The sequence below is a fragment of the Neofelis nebulosa genome, chromosome 5 (assembly GCF_028018385.1).
Source record: "Neofelis nebulosa isolate mNeoNeb1 chromosome 5, mNeoNeb1.pri, whole genome shotgun sequence".
NCBI lineage: Eukaryota > Metazoa > Chordata > Mammalia > Carnivora > Felidae > Neofelis > Neofelis nebulosa.
The window spans coordinates 147,562,163-147,576,506 of record NC_080786.1 but is presented as its reverse complement, the minus strand read 5'-3'; the positions used below and the strand labels follow the sequence as shown (position 1 = coordinate 147,576,506).

General features: G+C 44.0%; 1 protein-coding gene across 3 annotated transcripts in view; it reads right to left on the bottom strand.

Moving 5' to 3' along the window:
- IFNAR2 (interferon alpha and beta receptor subunit 2) overlaps positions 1-14,344 on the bottom strand; it is a 31,035-nt gene that overhangs the window by 4,020 nt on the left and 12,671 nt on the right. For all 3 annotated transcript variants that reach the window (XM_058732489.1, XM_058732488.1, XM_058732490.1), the window contains 4 exons: positions 13,172-13,344; positions 10,594-10,754; positions 5,862-6,030; positions 1,703-1,833 (listed from right to left, as the gene is read on the bottom strand). In XM_058732489.1, the coding sequence (XP_058588472.1) occupies positions 1,703-1,833; positions 5,862-6,030; positions 10,594-10,754; positions 13,172-13,344 (634 nt within the window). The remainder of the gene's footprint in view (positions 1-1,702; positions 1,834-5,861; positions 6,031-10,593; positions 10,755-13,171; positions 13,345-14,344) is intronic.

Below are 14,344 nucleotides of genomic sequence, written 5' to 3'. Positions count from 1 at the left end.
AGAAGTTTTTGTTTGTTTTGTTCTTTTCTACATCCCCAGCACCTAGAACATTTAAACACATGGTAGGCACTCGGTAAATATTTGTTAAATCCAAAAAAAGAAAAAGAGAAAGAAAACTTTAACATCTGTTCTCGATGAAACACATATACACACAAATACACGAGGCCTAGAGTGTTCTGCTTTGCCATGCCTAGAGTTTTTACTTAAACACAGAGCAACAATTTTTCATGAAGAAGTATGAGAAAGACACAAGAACAACGCGTCCTCTCAGTACTTGGGGTCAACACCATAACAGGCGTATTTATAATTGGTGTGTAATTTGGACACGCCTTAGGGATGGGAGGAACCCCAGGGAGACCTGGCGCGGGGCGGGGGGGGGGGGGGGGATCAGTAACCATTTTAGGTAAGTCAGGCAGAGAATTTATCTAGAAGGGAGTAGGTGTGGTAATAAGGACCTTTATATCTCAAGACTACAGTGAGACATATCGGGGTAGGATTTGTCTAAGACCTCAAGGCCAAAGGAATAAACACTTGGCAGACAGGAAGAGGTGGATTAAGGCAGCGATAAGGCCGCAACTGACGGCTAACATAAAAGACTGAAAGATACGTTTACACTGAAGGATCAAAACTGTCCGTACTTGAAAGGCAGGGATCACAGTGTGGATGAAACCCAACACAGAGTCCTCTACGTCTAAGGCGTCTAAGGCGGGGCCAAATGTGGGCTGGGTTCAAACACCCATTGTAATTAAAATCTCCCCAAGCACACTCACCACCCCCTAAACAGCCCCCAAACCCAACCCGAAGGAGTAAAAACACAAAGAAAAAGAATAGTACAATTTTATCAACTGGGGAGGAATATTTAAATGTGCAGTTGTTTATAAAAATGAGAAGAAAAAGATGAAATGAGTTTAGAGAAAAATAAGATATCTCTGAATGGAAACTGATAAAATGAATATAGGAAGACAGCAATGGGATGGAGAAAATGACAAATGAGGGGCAAATTAATTCTTTTATCTTTTTATAAGATAAATCCAGGGGTGCCTGGGTGGCTCAGTCTGTTGAGCGTCTGACTTCGGCTCAGGTCATGATATCGCTGGGTTTGTGAGTTCGAGCCCCACGTCGGGCTCTGTGCTAACAGCTCAGAGCCTGGAGCCTCCTTCAGATTCTGTGTCTCCTCCTCTCTCTGCTCCCGCGCACCCCCCCCCCCGCCCCATGCTCATGCTCTATCTCTTTCTGTCTCTCAATAATAAATAAACGTTAAAAAAAATTAAAAAAAAAAAGATAAATCCACCTTGTGTATATGTTCCACTGAAGTAATCCAAATTGAAAGATAATCTTTATAAAATGTTAATGAAACATACTGCATTATTCATAAAGTCCGAAGAATAAAAAGGAAGGAAAAGAAAGGAAAAAGAAGTCAATTCGGATGGCCTACAGCGGGCAAATGATTAAGGGAAAAATAAGACATTAATAACAATGGGATACTATGTGACCATTAAAAGTAACACGTGGGCCAAGTATAAACAGAAAGCATCAAATGTAAATATATATTTATAGGGATGGAAAAGTCACCCAGAGTGATAATGCATCTTAGTGTTTTTAGAAAACGTTTTTTTTTCCTTCTGTGAAAATAGTTAAGAATATAATAAAAATTCTTAAGTTATAAAATAAAGATAGAAATTTAAAAAAAAAGACTACATACCAAAACTTTGGGGAAATCATTTCTTAAGCATATATAACCAACCCGTTTCAGTATTAATATGGTGCTTATGAAGACAGCTGCTATTAAAAACATAATGATTATTCCTCCTATTTTGGCGGATTCTGATGACTCTGTTGATGAAAAATGAAATGACTTTATTTCAAAATAAATTCAATAAATTATCACAGATGAGTGGAATAAGATATCAAAGAACAACAAACTTGGGAAAAACTATTGTTAACAGACAAAAGAGTGAAAGTAATCCAAGCATACATATTCTTAAATGATGAAAATGGCAGATTTATTTTTAAAAGTGAAATTTCTTCCAGTTTATAATGATGTTTTATGACTGCCCCATGCAATACAGTAGCCATCAGCCATATGTGACTACTTAAATTTAAATCATCAAAATAAAAAAAAAACAAACCTGTTTCTCATTCATACTGGCCATATCTCAAAGGCTCAACGGCCACCTGTTAATACGGTTAAAAAGAAAACTCAAGGCCCAAAAAGGAGTCATTTTATGCCTGGCCCACATCACCAAACTGTAATCTTCACTGGTCATTCTGGAATTTCCAACTCAGCACCATGAGGTAATCCACCTAATATAATAAGATCCTTTTGTCCCTCAAAGGGAGGTGACCTCACCTGAAAAGAATCCTATTTTTGGTCTGACTTCCTCGTTCGGCCTTTAAAAACATATCTCTTTCTGCAGCCCTTTGGAGCTCCTTTATATAGATGGGATGCTGCTCAACGCACAAATCGTTCAATAAAGCTAATTAGATCTTCAAAATGGACTCAAAAGTTTGTGATTGAACAGTAGACATGACGGGCAGAAAGAAGTGGAAGAGGGGAGTTTGTCTGAGAAAAACAGCTTGGTTATTCTGAGGCTGGACTTTGGCCACACCAGGGCTCTACAGAGACCACTTTGTCCTACTGAGTGCCCCTCAAGCTTCTTGTCAAAATTCCTTTTGGAGAATTGCAACCTTCTGACGGCAAGTAGCTTTTTAAATTTTGTTTTTCTGTCTCTCTATTGCGATGTGAGTTCCACGTGGTCAGGAAGTGTTATTTTTATTTGTTTTGTTCACTGCTGTTTCCCCAGCATCTACAAGAGAATCCAGCAGACAGTGGGGCCCCAATAAATATTTGTCAAATGGACGGGCACAGCTTTCCCTCAGGGCCTTAGCAAAAGAACCAACCGGTTAATTTGGGACTTGACCAAAGGGGAGACATTTCTCTCAATCTCTGGACTAAACTCCCCCCATACGAGTGATGCCCTAAGCTAGTGGTATTCACCACTGAGTCTGAGGAAGTTAACACTGGTCCCAGGTTGTCTTTCAAGCCCCGCCCCCCCGCCATCCTAACCTGTCTGGTTCCCAAGTTGGGCCAGTTGAAGGTAGTTCAGATGGCAAATCTGGACAGTGAGGAGTCCACATTATGTGAACCTGCTTGGTCCCTGAGTTTCAGACAATAAGAATTGAGACATCAAATATTTGGATAGCGAGGGGTACCTGTCCTTTCACTGTCTGGGGCAATGATACAAGAAGGGGGGCTGACTTCATGTGCAAATGATGTGTTCACACCACGTAAAGATGAAATGACACGACGCCGTGCTATTGCATGACTATTTCTTAGCAGGGGAAACAGAAAAGGCAGGGCAAAAACTGAGTAATCACAGCGCATGTCAGCCTCCAGGGAACGTGTGCCTTTGGTCAGTCTTACATTCATCTTCCAAGTGGGGGCTGAGTGTTAGCCAACCATCGTCTGTCACGTCACGTTACTAATCTGAGTTTTTATTGCTGCTGTTGTGATTTACGATAAAAAATATTTACTTATTTGGTCTTTGTCCCTGGTTCCTGCAGGGCATAGAGCTCTGAGACCCCTGACAACTTTGCCCTGCATGTGAAGTGGTGGTGGAGACAGTCTTGTGGGACTGAGCCCCGAACACCAGGTAGACAGTGCCAGACTTGAGTTAAATTGCAGGACCCCGAGCTGGTGTGGGAGAATTGCTTGGTATAGGGGAAAAGCCCCTCACCGGAGGCAGTACAGAAGTATTCCATGAGGAGACGAGAAAATAGTTCTCTATTCAGCTGGCTTTGCAGTTTCGTTTGTTTGTAAGATCGTCGTCTAATAATAATAATAACAATATAAATATAGTAACAACAGTAAGAAAAATAAAATAATAATAATAAAAATCTGGTCTTTGCCCCTGGTTCTTGGCACAGACCATTAAAAACCCTTGGAATTTCCTGAGCGACAGGAGTGTCTTTGGGGGACCATACCTGAGTTTATGCTAATGAACCAAGGGAGGGTGTTGGATAGCTCCAGGAAGGGGGCTGGTCACCAGAAAAACCAACCTGGTGTTTAGAGAGTGGGAACGGCTGGCCTCTGACTGTTGGGGAGTGGGGAGGGCTGGGGATGGGAGTTTAATCACTAGTGGATGACGATTTCATCAATCATGCCTGTGTAATAAAACCCAGTATAAACTCTTGGACGGCAAGGCTTGGGGAGATTCGGTGTCAGGGAACACACGGACGTATTGGGAGGGTGGTGCACCCTGACTCCATGGGGACAGCAGCTCCTGCACTTGGGACCCTTCCAGACTCTGTGCCTCTGCATCTGGCCGTTCATTGTATTCTTATGATAAAACAGTAATCCTGGGGCACCTGGGTGGCTCAGCCAGTTAAGTGTCAGACTGGCTCAGGCCATGATCTCATGGCTCGTGATTTCAAGCCTCACCTTGGGCTGTCTGCTGTTAGTGTGGAGCCTGCTTGGGATTCTCCCTCTCTCTCTGCCCCTCCCTTGCTCACGCTCTGTCTTTCTCTCTCTCTCAAAAATAAATAAACATTAAAAAAAAAAAAGTAATCCTAAGTATAGTGCTTCCTGAGTCCCGTAAGTCCTGGTGAGTTATTAATCTGAAGGGGGAGTGTGGGACCCTCTGAATTTGTAGTTAGAGTGCACAGAAGTTTGGACGGCCAGACTTGCAGCTGGTACCCGAAGAGGGGGTAGTCTTGAGTCTGAGCCCCTTAACCTGTGGGGCCTGCTAACTCCAGAGAGCGTCAGAAAGGAATCGAATCACTGGACACCCGGCTGGTGTTGGAGAATTGGTATTAGGGCATACGTATGTAGATTTGTTTGGGGTTCCCATTTTCCTAAGAGCTACAGGCATAAGGAATTTATAGGCAAGTTCAGGTTTGCCCATATTTGACCGACCCTACACTAATGATTCAAGCTAATGCCTTTTTCCTTTAAAGATACTTGAAAGGAGCTACTTTTTCCTTTAAAATCGCTCCGGGCGTCGTTGGACCCTGCGGAACACGGGAGAGTCAAATCACACTGAGCATCTCCAAGCACTAGGCGCCAGGCCTGTGTCCACTGAATCCCCAAGGAAGCCATACCATTGCGGTTGCTTTCTTCTGTCCCACCTGATCTTGTCTGTACTCTGGCAAGTGAGACCATTAAAGAAACTCTCGTCGGGGTTGGGAAATTCAGAAAGGCTTCTTTGGTGGAGATTTTCACTTTTGGCAAAACACTTAGGGGCCTCGTCACTTCCCAAGCAAATAATCAGCAACGAACGTCCCTAAGCCTGACTGTTCTCACTGCAGATTTCTCCACTCAGAGGAAGGTTCGGGGACTAGGCTGTTTCCCGTTCTGATGCCTTCGCAACAGAAGGACTTTTTAGTCTTCATGAGGGACTAGGTCATACGCACTGGTGAGGTTCCCTTCCATCTACAAGCTATAGAGAACTTTCCTGCAAGCTGGCCACGTCCGTGGGCCACACCCCACCTCCATAATTTGACCCTCTGATACCTGTGCGTGCAATTGGTCCCGGTAACCCTGCCTCCTCCAGCAGCTAGCTTGAATAATGGCCAACCCAAGGGCACCCAGAACTGAATTCGATCCCGACTCCCTGAGCTAAACTAAAAGCGTGGCACTTCAGAGGATCTGACTTTATAAAGACAGACACCTGATTGTCCCTCTGCTATGGCAACTTAAAAGTGACTTCACCGCATAGTAGAGACTGACCAACAGAAAGCATCTCTGTGATGGGCTTTTCGTGGAAGGAATACCTTCAGGGCTCCACGACTTTCAGATTCTTTTCATTAACCAGGTTTTCCCTCGGAGTGAAAGCAGAACATGACTTTTCAAACACTTATACCTGTTTCCTGTCCAGGTTGAAGGAAGGTACATTTGACTGGAGATCTATTTATCGCTCCCATATCTTTAGACTTAAAGTAGACAGACACACAGTAGTTTGTGTTTGGAATCAGCTTGTCGATGACATAAGTGACATTTCCAATGATGTTTCCATTTAGCTTGGGGTGATGCTGTAAAAAAGAAGCAAAAAAATCAGGAAGGCTTTGAGTGAGAATTTCATTTGCAGGCAGGCCCTTCAAGCCTCCTTGGGGATTTGTCCTCAGATCTTAAATGGGGATAGAAAGATCTCAGGCTTGGAAAGAAAAAGTATTTTTAAGTCATCTGGGGCCAGCAGTTTAGCACAAAACTAGATGCACATTTTTAAACCATGAAATCTACTCTAGCAACTGCACTTTATAACGAGTAGAAAAAGTTTCAATGAGGAATAAAAGTTTCCATGATGTTTGGGCACCTGGGTGGCTCAGTTGGTTAAAGGGTTGAGAGATCCACACTGAGCATGGAGTCTCCTGGAGATTCTCTCTCTCTCTGTCTCTCTCTCCCTCTGCCCCTCTCTCCCACTTGTGCTCTCTCTCTCAGGCAAATAAAATGAAAAAAAGAAAAAAAAAGAAAAAAATGTTTCCATGATGTCATTTTTACAAGATTATTTTGTCATGCATTAAGATAATCTTGCAAAACTAAGAACATAAAAAAGTGAGATTATCTTTTTTCATTAATGATATGTGTCTACTCTTCAGGAAGTGCCTTCATACATATTAACGAATGTGATTATGAAAACAGTCCACAGAGTTGCAATGATCTCCATTCTCCAGATGAGGAAACTACCACTCAGAGTGGTTAAGTAACTTTCCAAGGCCACACCTTGCCCCTTCTGTTCCTGGGTAGTTCTGTTCCATTTTGGAATTAGAGAGATGATATGAAGTTTCTTTCAAGAAAAACAACTTCAGGGCACCTGGGTGGCTCAGTCGGTTGAGCATCCGACTTCGCCTCAGGTCACGATCTCACAGTTTGTGAGTTCGAGCCCCGCATCGGGCTCCGTGCTGACAGCTCAGGGCCTGGAGCCCTGCTTCGGATTCTGTGTCTCCCTCCCCTCAGCTCTTCCCCTGCTCACGCTCTGTCTCTCTCTCAAAATAAATAAAGATTTAAAAAAAATTTAAAAAAAAAAGAAAAACAACTTCTGCGTGAAGTTTTATGGTTTTCAAAATACTAACAATTCTACGAATCAGGATTTTCCAGCAGTTCATATACGGCCTTCTGTAATAATGTTTTTCTGCAAATTTCTATTTGGAAGGAGGAAGAATTGAAAGAAAGAAAGAAAGAAAGAAAGAAAGAAAGAAAGAAAGAAAGAAAGAAAGAAAGAAAGAAAGAAAAGAAAGAAAGAAAGAAGGAAAGAAAGAAAGAGAAAGAAAGCTCTAACAAATTAAACTCTCATGCAGTGCCACTAAGCAGTGAAGAAGAAAAAGAGGGCAGAAGTAGAAACAGTGTCACGGAGGGAGGGCTCTTGCCTCCAAGAGAAATAGCCAAAAGTAGCTGAGAATCAGACTATCTGGGTTTCACACCTGGTGTTGCCATTGTGTGATCTTGATGAAGTCTGCCATACTTACTTCCTGTTTCACCAGGCAAACAGAAGCTCGCCTGAGTATTTCGCCCCCCGCCCCCGCACTCGCCTTGGATGCACAGTCCCTGCTCTGCACTAAGGTCAATCCCTTCTTGTGCTTATGAGATTCCATCCCTCCTCACTTCCTCAAGCACATGGTCCAGCAATCCCTTTGGAACATCCCATCTGCATATGAACATGCTGTAACTTCTTCCATTTTCTTTTTCTTTATTTTATTTTGAGAGAGAGAGAGAGAGAGAGAGAGAGAGAGAGAGAGAGAGAGAGAGAGGATCTTAAGCAGGCTCCACACCCAGCATGCGGCCCGATACGGGGTTCGAACTCACAACTGTGAGATCATGATCTGAGCTGAAATCAAGAGTTGAATCACCCAGGCACCCCATAAGTTCTTCCATCTTAAAATGTCCCTCTTATGGGGCACCTGGGTGACTCAGTTGGTGAAGTGTCTGACTCTTGATTTTTTTGGTTCGGGCCATGATCTCATGGTTCATGTTCCAGCCCCGACTCAGGCTTTGTGTGCTGATAGTGCAGAGCCTGCTTGGGATTCTCCCTTTCCCCTGCTCTCTGCCCCTCCCTCATTCTCTCTCTCTCTCTCTCAAAATAAATAAACTTAAAAATAAAATAAAATAAAATAAAATAAAATAAAATAAAATAAAATAAAATAAAATCCCTCTCTCTTGACCCCAGCTTCCCCTATAGCTACCACAGAGTATCTCTCCTCTTTACAGAAAAACTCCTTAGAAGAATTAGTTCTCCTCACTGTCTCTGATTTCTCTCTTCCTTCTCTTTCTGGAATCCATTCTTACCAGGTGCTCACCCCATCACTCCACTGAGATCACTCTTATCAAGGTCACCAGGACTTCCATGTTGCTAAATCCAATACCCAATCCATAGGCCTCAACTAACGTGTCCCATTTATAGCATTTGATTCAGTAGATCACTTTCTCCTTCTGGAACTTTCTTCTCTCAGCTACCAGGACATCATTTTCACCTAGTTGTTCTCCTACCATGCTGGTTGCTCCTTCCCAGTCTCTCTCTCTCTCTTTTTTAAGGTTTTATTTTTAAGTAACCTCCACACCCAACGTGGGGCTTGAACTCACAACAACCCCTAGATCAAGAGTTGCACACTGTACTGACTGAGCCAGCCAGGCACCCCTCTAGCCTCTTTTGCTGGTTCCTCATTTGCCAGATCTCTCTATTTTGGGCTTCTGGGGCTCTGACTTTGGACGTCCTCTTTCCTCTCTGCATATCCACTTCCAGGTGATCTCACCTTGTCTCAAGGTATCAATACGCACCAAGAAGCCAACAACTCCCCAGGACGTCTCTCCAGCGAGGAGCTCTCCCCTGAACTCCAGACTCAGAGCATCCAATTCCTGCTCACTATATCCTCCTGGATGCCTTATTGGCACCTCAAACTTAATATATCCAGATCCAAGCTACTGATACCCAATTATCCACCTCCTCCATCCGTGATCTTCCCCATTTAAATTTTTTTTTAATTTATTTTTGAGACCGAGAGAGAGAGAGAGAGAGAGAGAGAGAGAGAGACAGAGTGTGAATGGGGGAGGAGCAGGGGGAGAGGGAGTCGAAGTTGGACGCTCAACCGAGACACCCAGGTGCCCCTGTAATCTTCCCCATTTTAATTAATGGAAACTCCAGCCATCCAGACGCTCTGGTCTCTTTCTTCACCCCATGGCATATCCAACCCATCCAAAAATACTGTCAGCTCCACTTGCAAGATATATGCAGAATTTAACCACTTCTCATTACTGCCAAGTGGTCCAAGCCACCACCATCTGTCACCTGGATTATACCAGTAGTCTCTTCTTTTTTTCTTGGTCTAATTTAATCTAATGATTACTTTTCTTGGGGCACCTGGGTGGCTCAGTCGGTTGAGCTTCCGATTTCGGCTCAGGTCATGATCTCAAGGTCCGTGAGTTTGAGCCCCGCATCGGGCTCTGTGCTGACAATTCAGAGCCCGGAGCCTGCTTCGGATTCTGTGTCTCCCTCTCTCTCTGACCCTCCCCCGTTCATGCTCTGTCTCTCTCTGTCTCAAAAATCAATAAACGTTAAAAAAAATAAATAAAGATTACTTTTCTTTAATGAAGAAGATGCTTATTAACCGTCATTTTCCTCTCATGGTGTTGTCAATATCCTAATACCCATAACTTTATTTTAAAAATAATAATCTCAAACAGAGTTAGTAGCTCACGGGTTGAATATCAATGAGATGTGACTGGTTTATGATATTTAAAGAAGCTTCGTACAGTCTCTGAGCTACATAAGCTGATTTTTCCCCTCTGTTATTTTCATTTTGTTTTGATTAGGGCGTTGATTATATCCAGGTAGATATTACAGCGAAAATTGTAATTTGCCATTTCCTACTAAGCAATTACCATCTCCACAGCCTCTTAACTGGTCTCCCAACCTCCACCTTTGGCTCCTGTGGTTTATTCTCAATACACCAGCCAGGATGCCCTGTTGAAGCCTCCGGACCTCCAGCAGCTTCATGGTACTTCAAAGCCTCAGACCCACAAAGCCCAACAAGACTGGGCCCCACTGCCTCCCTGATCTCACCTCCTTCTAGTCTCCTGTCCCAGTTACTCCATTCCAGCTCCCTGCCCTGATTCTCAAATCTACTGGGTCCACTCCAGCCTCAGGACCTCTGCTTCCTGTGCCCTCTGCCTGACATGCCCCTGCCCCTGGTGACCTGTGGGCTGGTACTTGCAAGGGTTTCTAATCGGCAAAGGGCTATGCACATGTCAGCTGCTGTTCCGGGAGGGCCCACTTCCACTCATCCCAGCACCCTGGAATTTTGCCCTAGCGTGCTGAAATTAGCCTGTTCTCTTTGTCCACACCACATTCCCTCCCTGTGTGCCCCTCGATGTTGCGCATGTGGCCTCTTCTTTGAAAGAAGACCACACTGCTAGGCTAAGTCAACATATTTCCACAATGAATGAACTATAGAGACTTCTTTGCTTAAAGTCAGACCCCGCGGATGCAGACCCTTGAGGCTCAATTGCTCAAATCATTACAAATGTCTTTTTCCTTGTTTTGTTTTGTTTTTAAGAAGACGGTCAAATATATTCACTGCCAGCTCAGAACTGTTTCAGCCACTCACCTTCTTAACAATCTTCCCTGACTGTTCTTCGATGACGAGCGGTAAGTAATACTGTAAGATCTCGCCATTCAGTATCTTGGGAATGACTGGTGGAAATTTCACTATTACGTTGATGTGGTTGGTAGAGCCAACAATATCAAAGTCCGGTGGTTCCAAAGACACTGTGGAGGAAACGAAACCAGAAACAAACCCCAATGATGTCAGCCAATGACTGCATCGCAGCAACGCTCCCGTGGCTGTAATACAACCTGACCTCTTGACAACCACCTTCTCTCTAACCTACGGTCTTAGGTGAGGCATGGGTTGTATTCTTTTTTTTTTTTTTTATTGGTGAAAAACTGAGACTAAAAGCGATGTGATTTGCTTACTCTTACCACAAGAAACGGAAGGTTCCAGGATGGAAGTCAGTCCTTTTGGAATTTTCAGCCTGTATTCTAAACAAAATGACTTCTTATCATATCACAGTAACAATGATACCCAACCATTGCAGAAATATCAGAAAATACAGTAGGCAAGTGTCCCTGAATGTGGTTAATCATGTTTTGTCTATATCGTATCAGTGTAAATATATACACACACGTATATAAACTGAACTAGTGCATACACACACACACACACACACACACACACATCTCATCTAAAATTAAATCATTCTTACCTATAGCTTTGCATGGTATATATTTCACTTAACTCAATTCACAAACATATCCATGCATATTTGTCTACATCAAGGGGTGGAAAATGGGCCTGTGGGCTGGAGTTTTGCATGGCCTGCCAGTTCAGAATGGTTTTTATATTTTAAAGGGTTGTGGGGCGCCTGGGTGGCTTCGTTGGTTAAGCCTAACTCTTGATTTTGGCTCAGGTCATGATCTCATGAGCCATGAGTTTGGGAGCCCCAGCATTGGGCTCCATGCTGATGGCGTGGAGCCTACTGGGGATTCTCTCTCTCCCCCTTTCTCTCTTCCCATCAGCTGCTTGCTCTCTCTCTCTCTCTCTCAAAATAAATAAATAAATAAATAAATAAACTTACAAAATAATAAAAGGGTTGTAAAACAACTGAAAAAGGACAGCTGATATGGTGTATGATATGTGGCCCATAAAGTCTAAAGTATTTCTTTTCTGGCCTTTACAGAAAGTTGGTTGACCCTGGATCTTCATCGTTAACTTTTTAGGGGTGACTCTATTCCACTAAGCATCTGGCTGCACTATAATTTAACTGATCTGTTGCTTTGATTAATTTTTTTTTAACGTTTATTGATTTTTGAGACAGAGAGAGACAGAGCATGAACGGGGGAGGGTCAGAGAGAGGGAGACACAGAATCTGAAACAGGCTCCAGGCTCTGAGCTGTCAGCACAGAGCCCGACACGGGGCTTGAACCCACGGACCGCGAGATCATGACCTGAGCCCAAGTCGGCCGCTTAACCGACTGAGCCACCCAGGCGCCCCGATCTGTTGCTTTGAATATTTAGATTGTCTCTACATTTTCTGAATAGACCCACTGTGTCAATGAGCATTCTTAGAGCTAAATCATTACATTTGTCCACACTTATTTCTGTAGGACAAACCATTAAAGAGGAATTCTGGATGAGAGCAGGGACATGGCAAGATTTGAATACATCCTGCTGCAGATTTTCAGATATTCAAAGTACACTCTCCGCATTTCCCCTAAGCCTGGGTATTTACATGTGTTTGACATTTACCATTTTGAGTCTTGACAAATGACGTCTCATCCTTACTTTAATATACTTTCTGTAATCGTCTGAGCGCCACGATCTATAAGTTGTGCGTTTCTTTCTTTTCTTTTCTGGACGCACACATAAACATACACACACACAAATCCAGGGAATCTCGTCAGCACCTGAGTTGTCTGCGACAGTGGGATTCGGTTATTGTCACTTTGCTAAGCACGTATGTGTGAACGCACATCCACACAGCCTTTAACAGGGAGCTGAAACCAAATCTTTCTCTTGGAAACAGGTTGCAAATGAGGACATCGAAGAAGAGCTGGAGTCTGGCCGAGGGCCACCAGCAGCCACCCTGGAGCTGTTTAACACAAGTGCCACGGGGAGCTGCCTCCAGTCATAGGGAAAGAAAGATAGGCAGACCCACTCTCGGGCTCCGGTCTCCGAGTGCCCCGGGTGCACATGTGTTTTGGGAACTAACATAGATAAGAACTATTGGGTTATGGTCTGGGGGAGGGGGTACCGTATTAAGGAAAACATTGGCCCAAAGAGTTGGGACAGCTCAGATACAGGCCTTCTGGACCTCCCGGCCTACTTCCTGTCAGGCTGTGACAGGAAATAAACCGGAACAAACCAACCATTGCTGCCGGAACGCCTGCCTTAGACAGGCAGTGAGGAATCGCCGGCAAAGGACAGATTATCGTCCCACTTTTTGGATAAGAAAACCAAGGCTCCGAGAAGCAAACACTTCACAGGTCCAGGGCCGCGAAGGGGCAAGGCCAGCTGGTAAACATAGCCCTGAGTTTCAGACACCTCTGCAGACCTATGTCACGGGAAAGCAAATAATGATGATCTTGATGATGATGATGAAAATGATAAGCAGAGATGAACTCACCGTGTGTTGCCAGGAAGAAATCGCTGATACAGCTGACCAGCATTGTGTTTCCTCTGAATCCATCAACTCTGGGGATGTATGTCTCTGGCAGGACTTCCCACACATCGGTTAGGTCGCAAAATGATGCTGTGATATTTGAACAGTGCTCCACGATCTTCATATCGTCTGGTTTACTTTGAAAGGAAAAGACATGAGAAAAGGCAAACTTTAGTATTTATGTGACGGAGATTCCGTTAACTGCATGCCTCACTTCCTCATTTCTTTACGTCTCTGCTCAAGCATCACCGTATCAGGTCGCCTGTCCTAACCACCTTATTTAAAATGCAACACCTTGGAAGATGCCTGGGTAGTTCAGTCGGTTAAGCGTCCGCCTTCCCCTCAGGTCATGATCTCACGGTTCGTGGGTTCGAGCCCTGCGTCAGGCTCTGTGCTGACAGCTCAGAGCCTGGAGCCTGCTTCAGACTTTGTGTCTTCCTCTCCCTCTGCCACTCCCCTGCTTGTACTCTGTCTTTCTCCCTCTCTCTCTCTCTCTCAAAGATAAACATTAAAAAAATTAAAATAAAAAAATATATATATAAAATAAAATGGAACACCTAGGGGCGCCTGGGTGGCTCAGTCAGTTGAGTATCTGACTCTTAGTTTCAGCTCAGGTAATGATCTCATAGTTCATGAGCTTAAGCCCCGCATCAGGCTCTGCACTGACAGCACAGAGACTGCTTGGGATTCTCTCTCTCTCTGTTTTTCCCCCTGCTTGTGCCACTCGTTCTCTCAAAATAAATAAGCTTAAAAAAAAAAAAAAAGGAACACCTTACCCCATCATGTCCACCCTCTCTCTCGCTTGTCTTCATGTTCCTGCATTCCTTTACCATCACCTACCACGTTATATCTTTATTTGTTTTTTTGGTATTTCTGTCTATTTTCCGAATGTCTGCTCTAGGCTCCAGGAGACCAAGGGCTTTGGTTCATGGTTGGTCCCCTCGCAATGTAGTCGGTGCTCAGTAAATATTTGCTGGGTGAATAAATGAGCAAACATTACACTTTCATGACAGAAGTCCCAGATCTCTCTGCCCCTACAAGACCATCAGGAGTGTCCTCCCTGAGACACATTCTCTCTCCAGCTGAAGATCACATGGTCCAGGCCTAAATCAGCCTGTTCTATAGGGACAACACAGA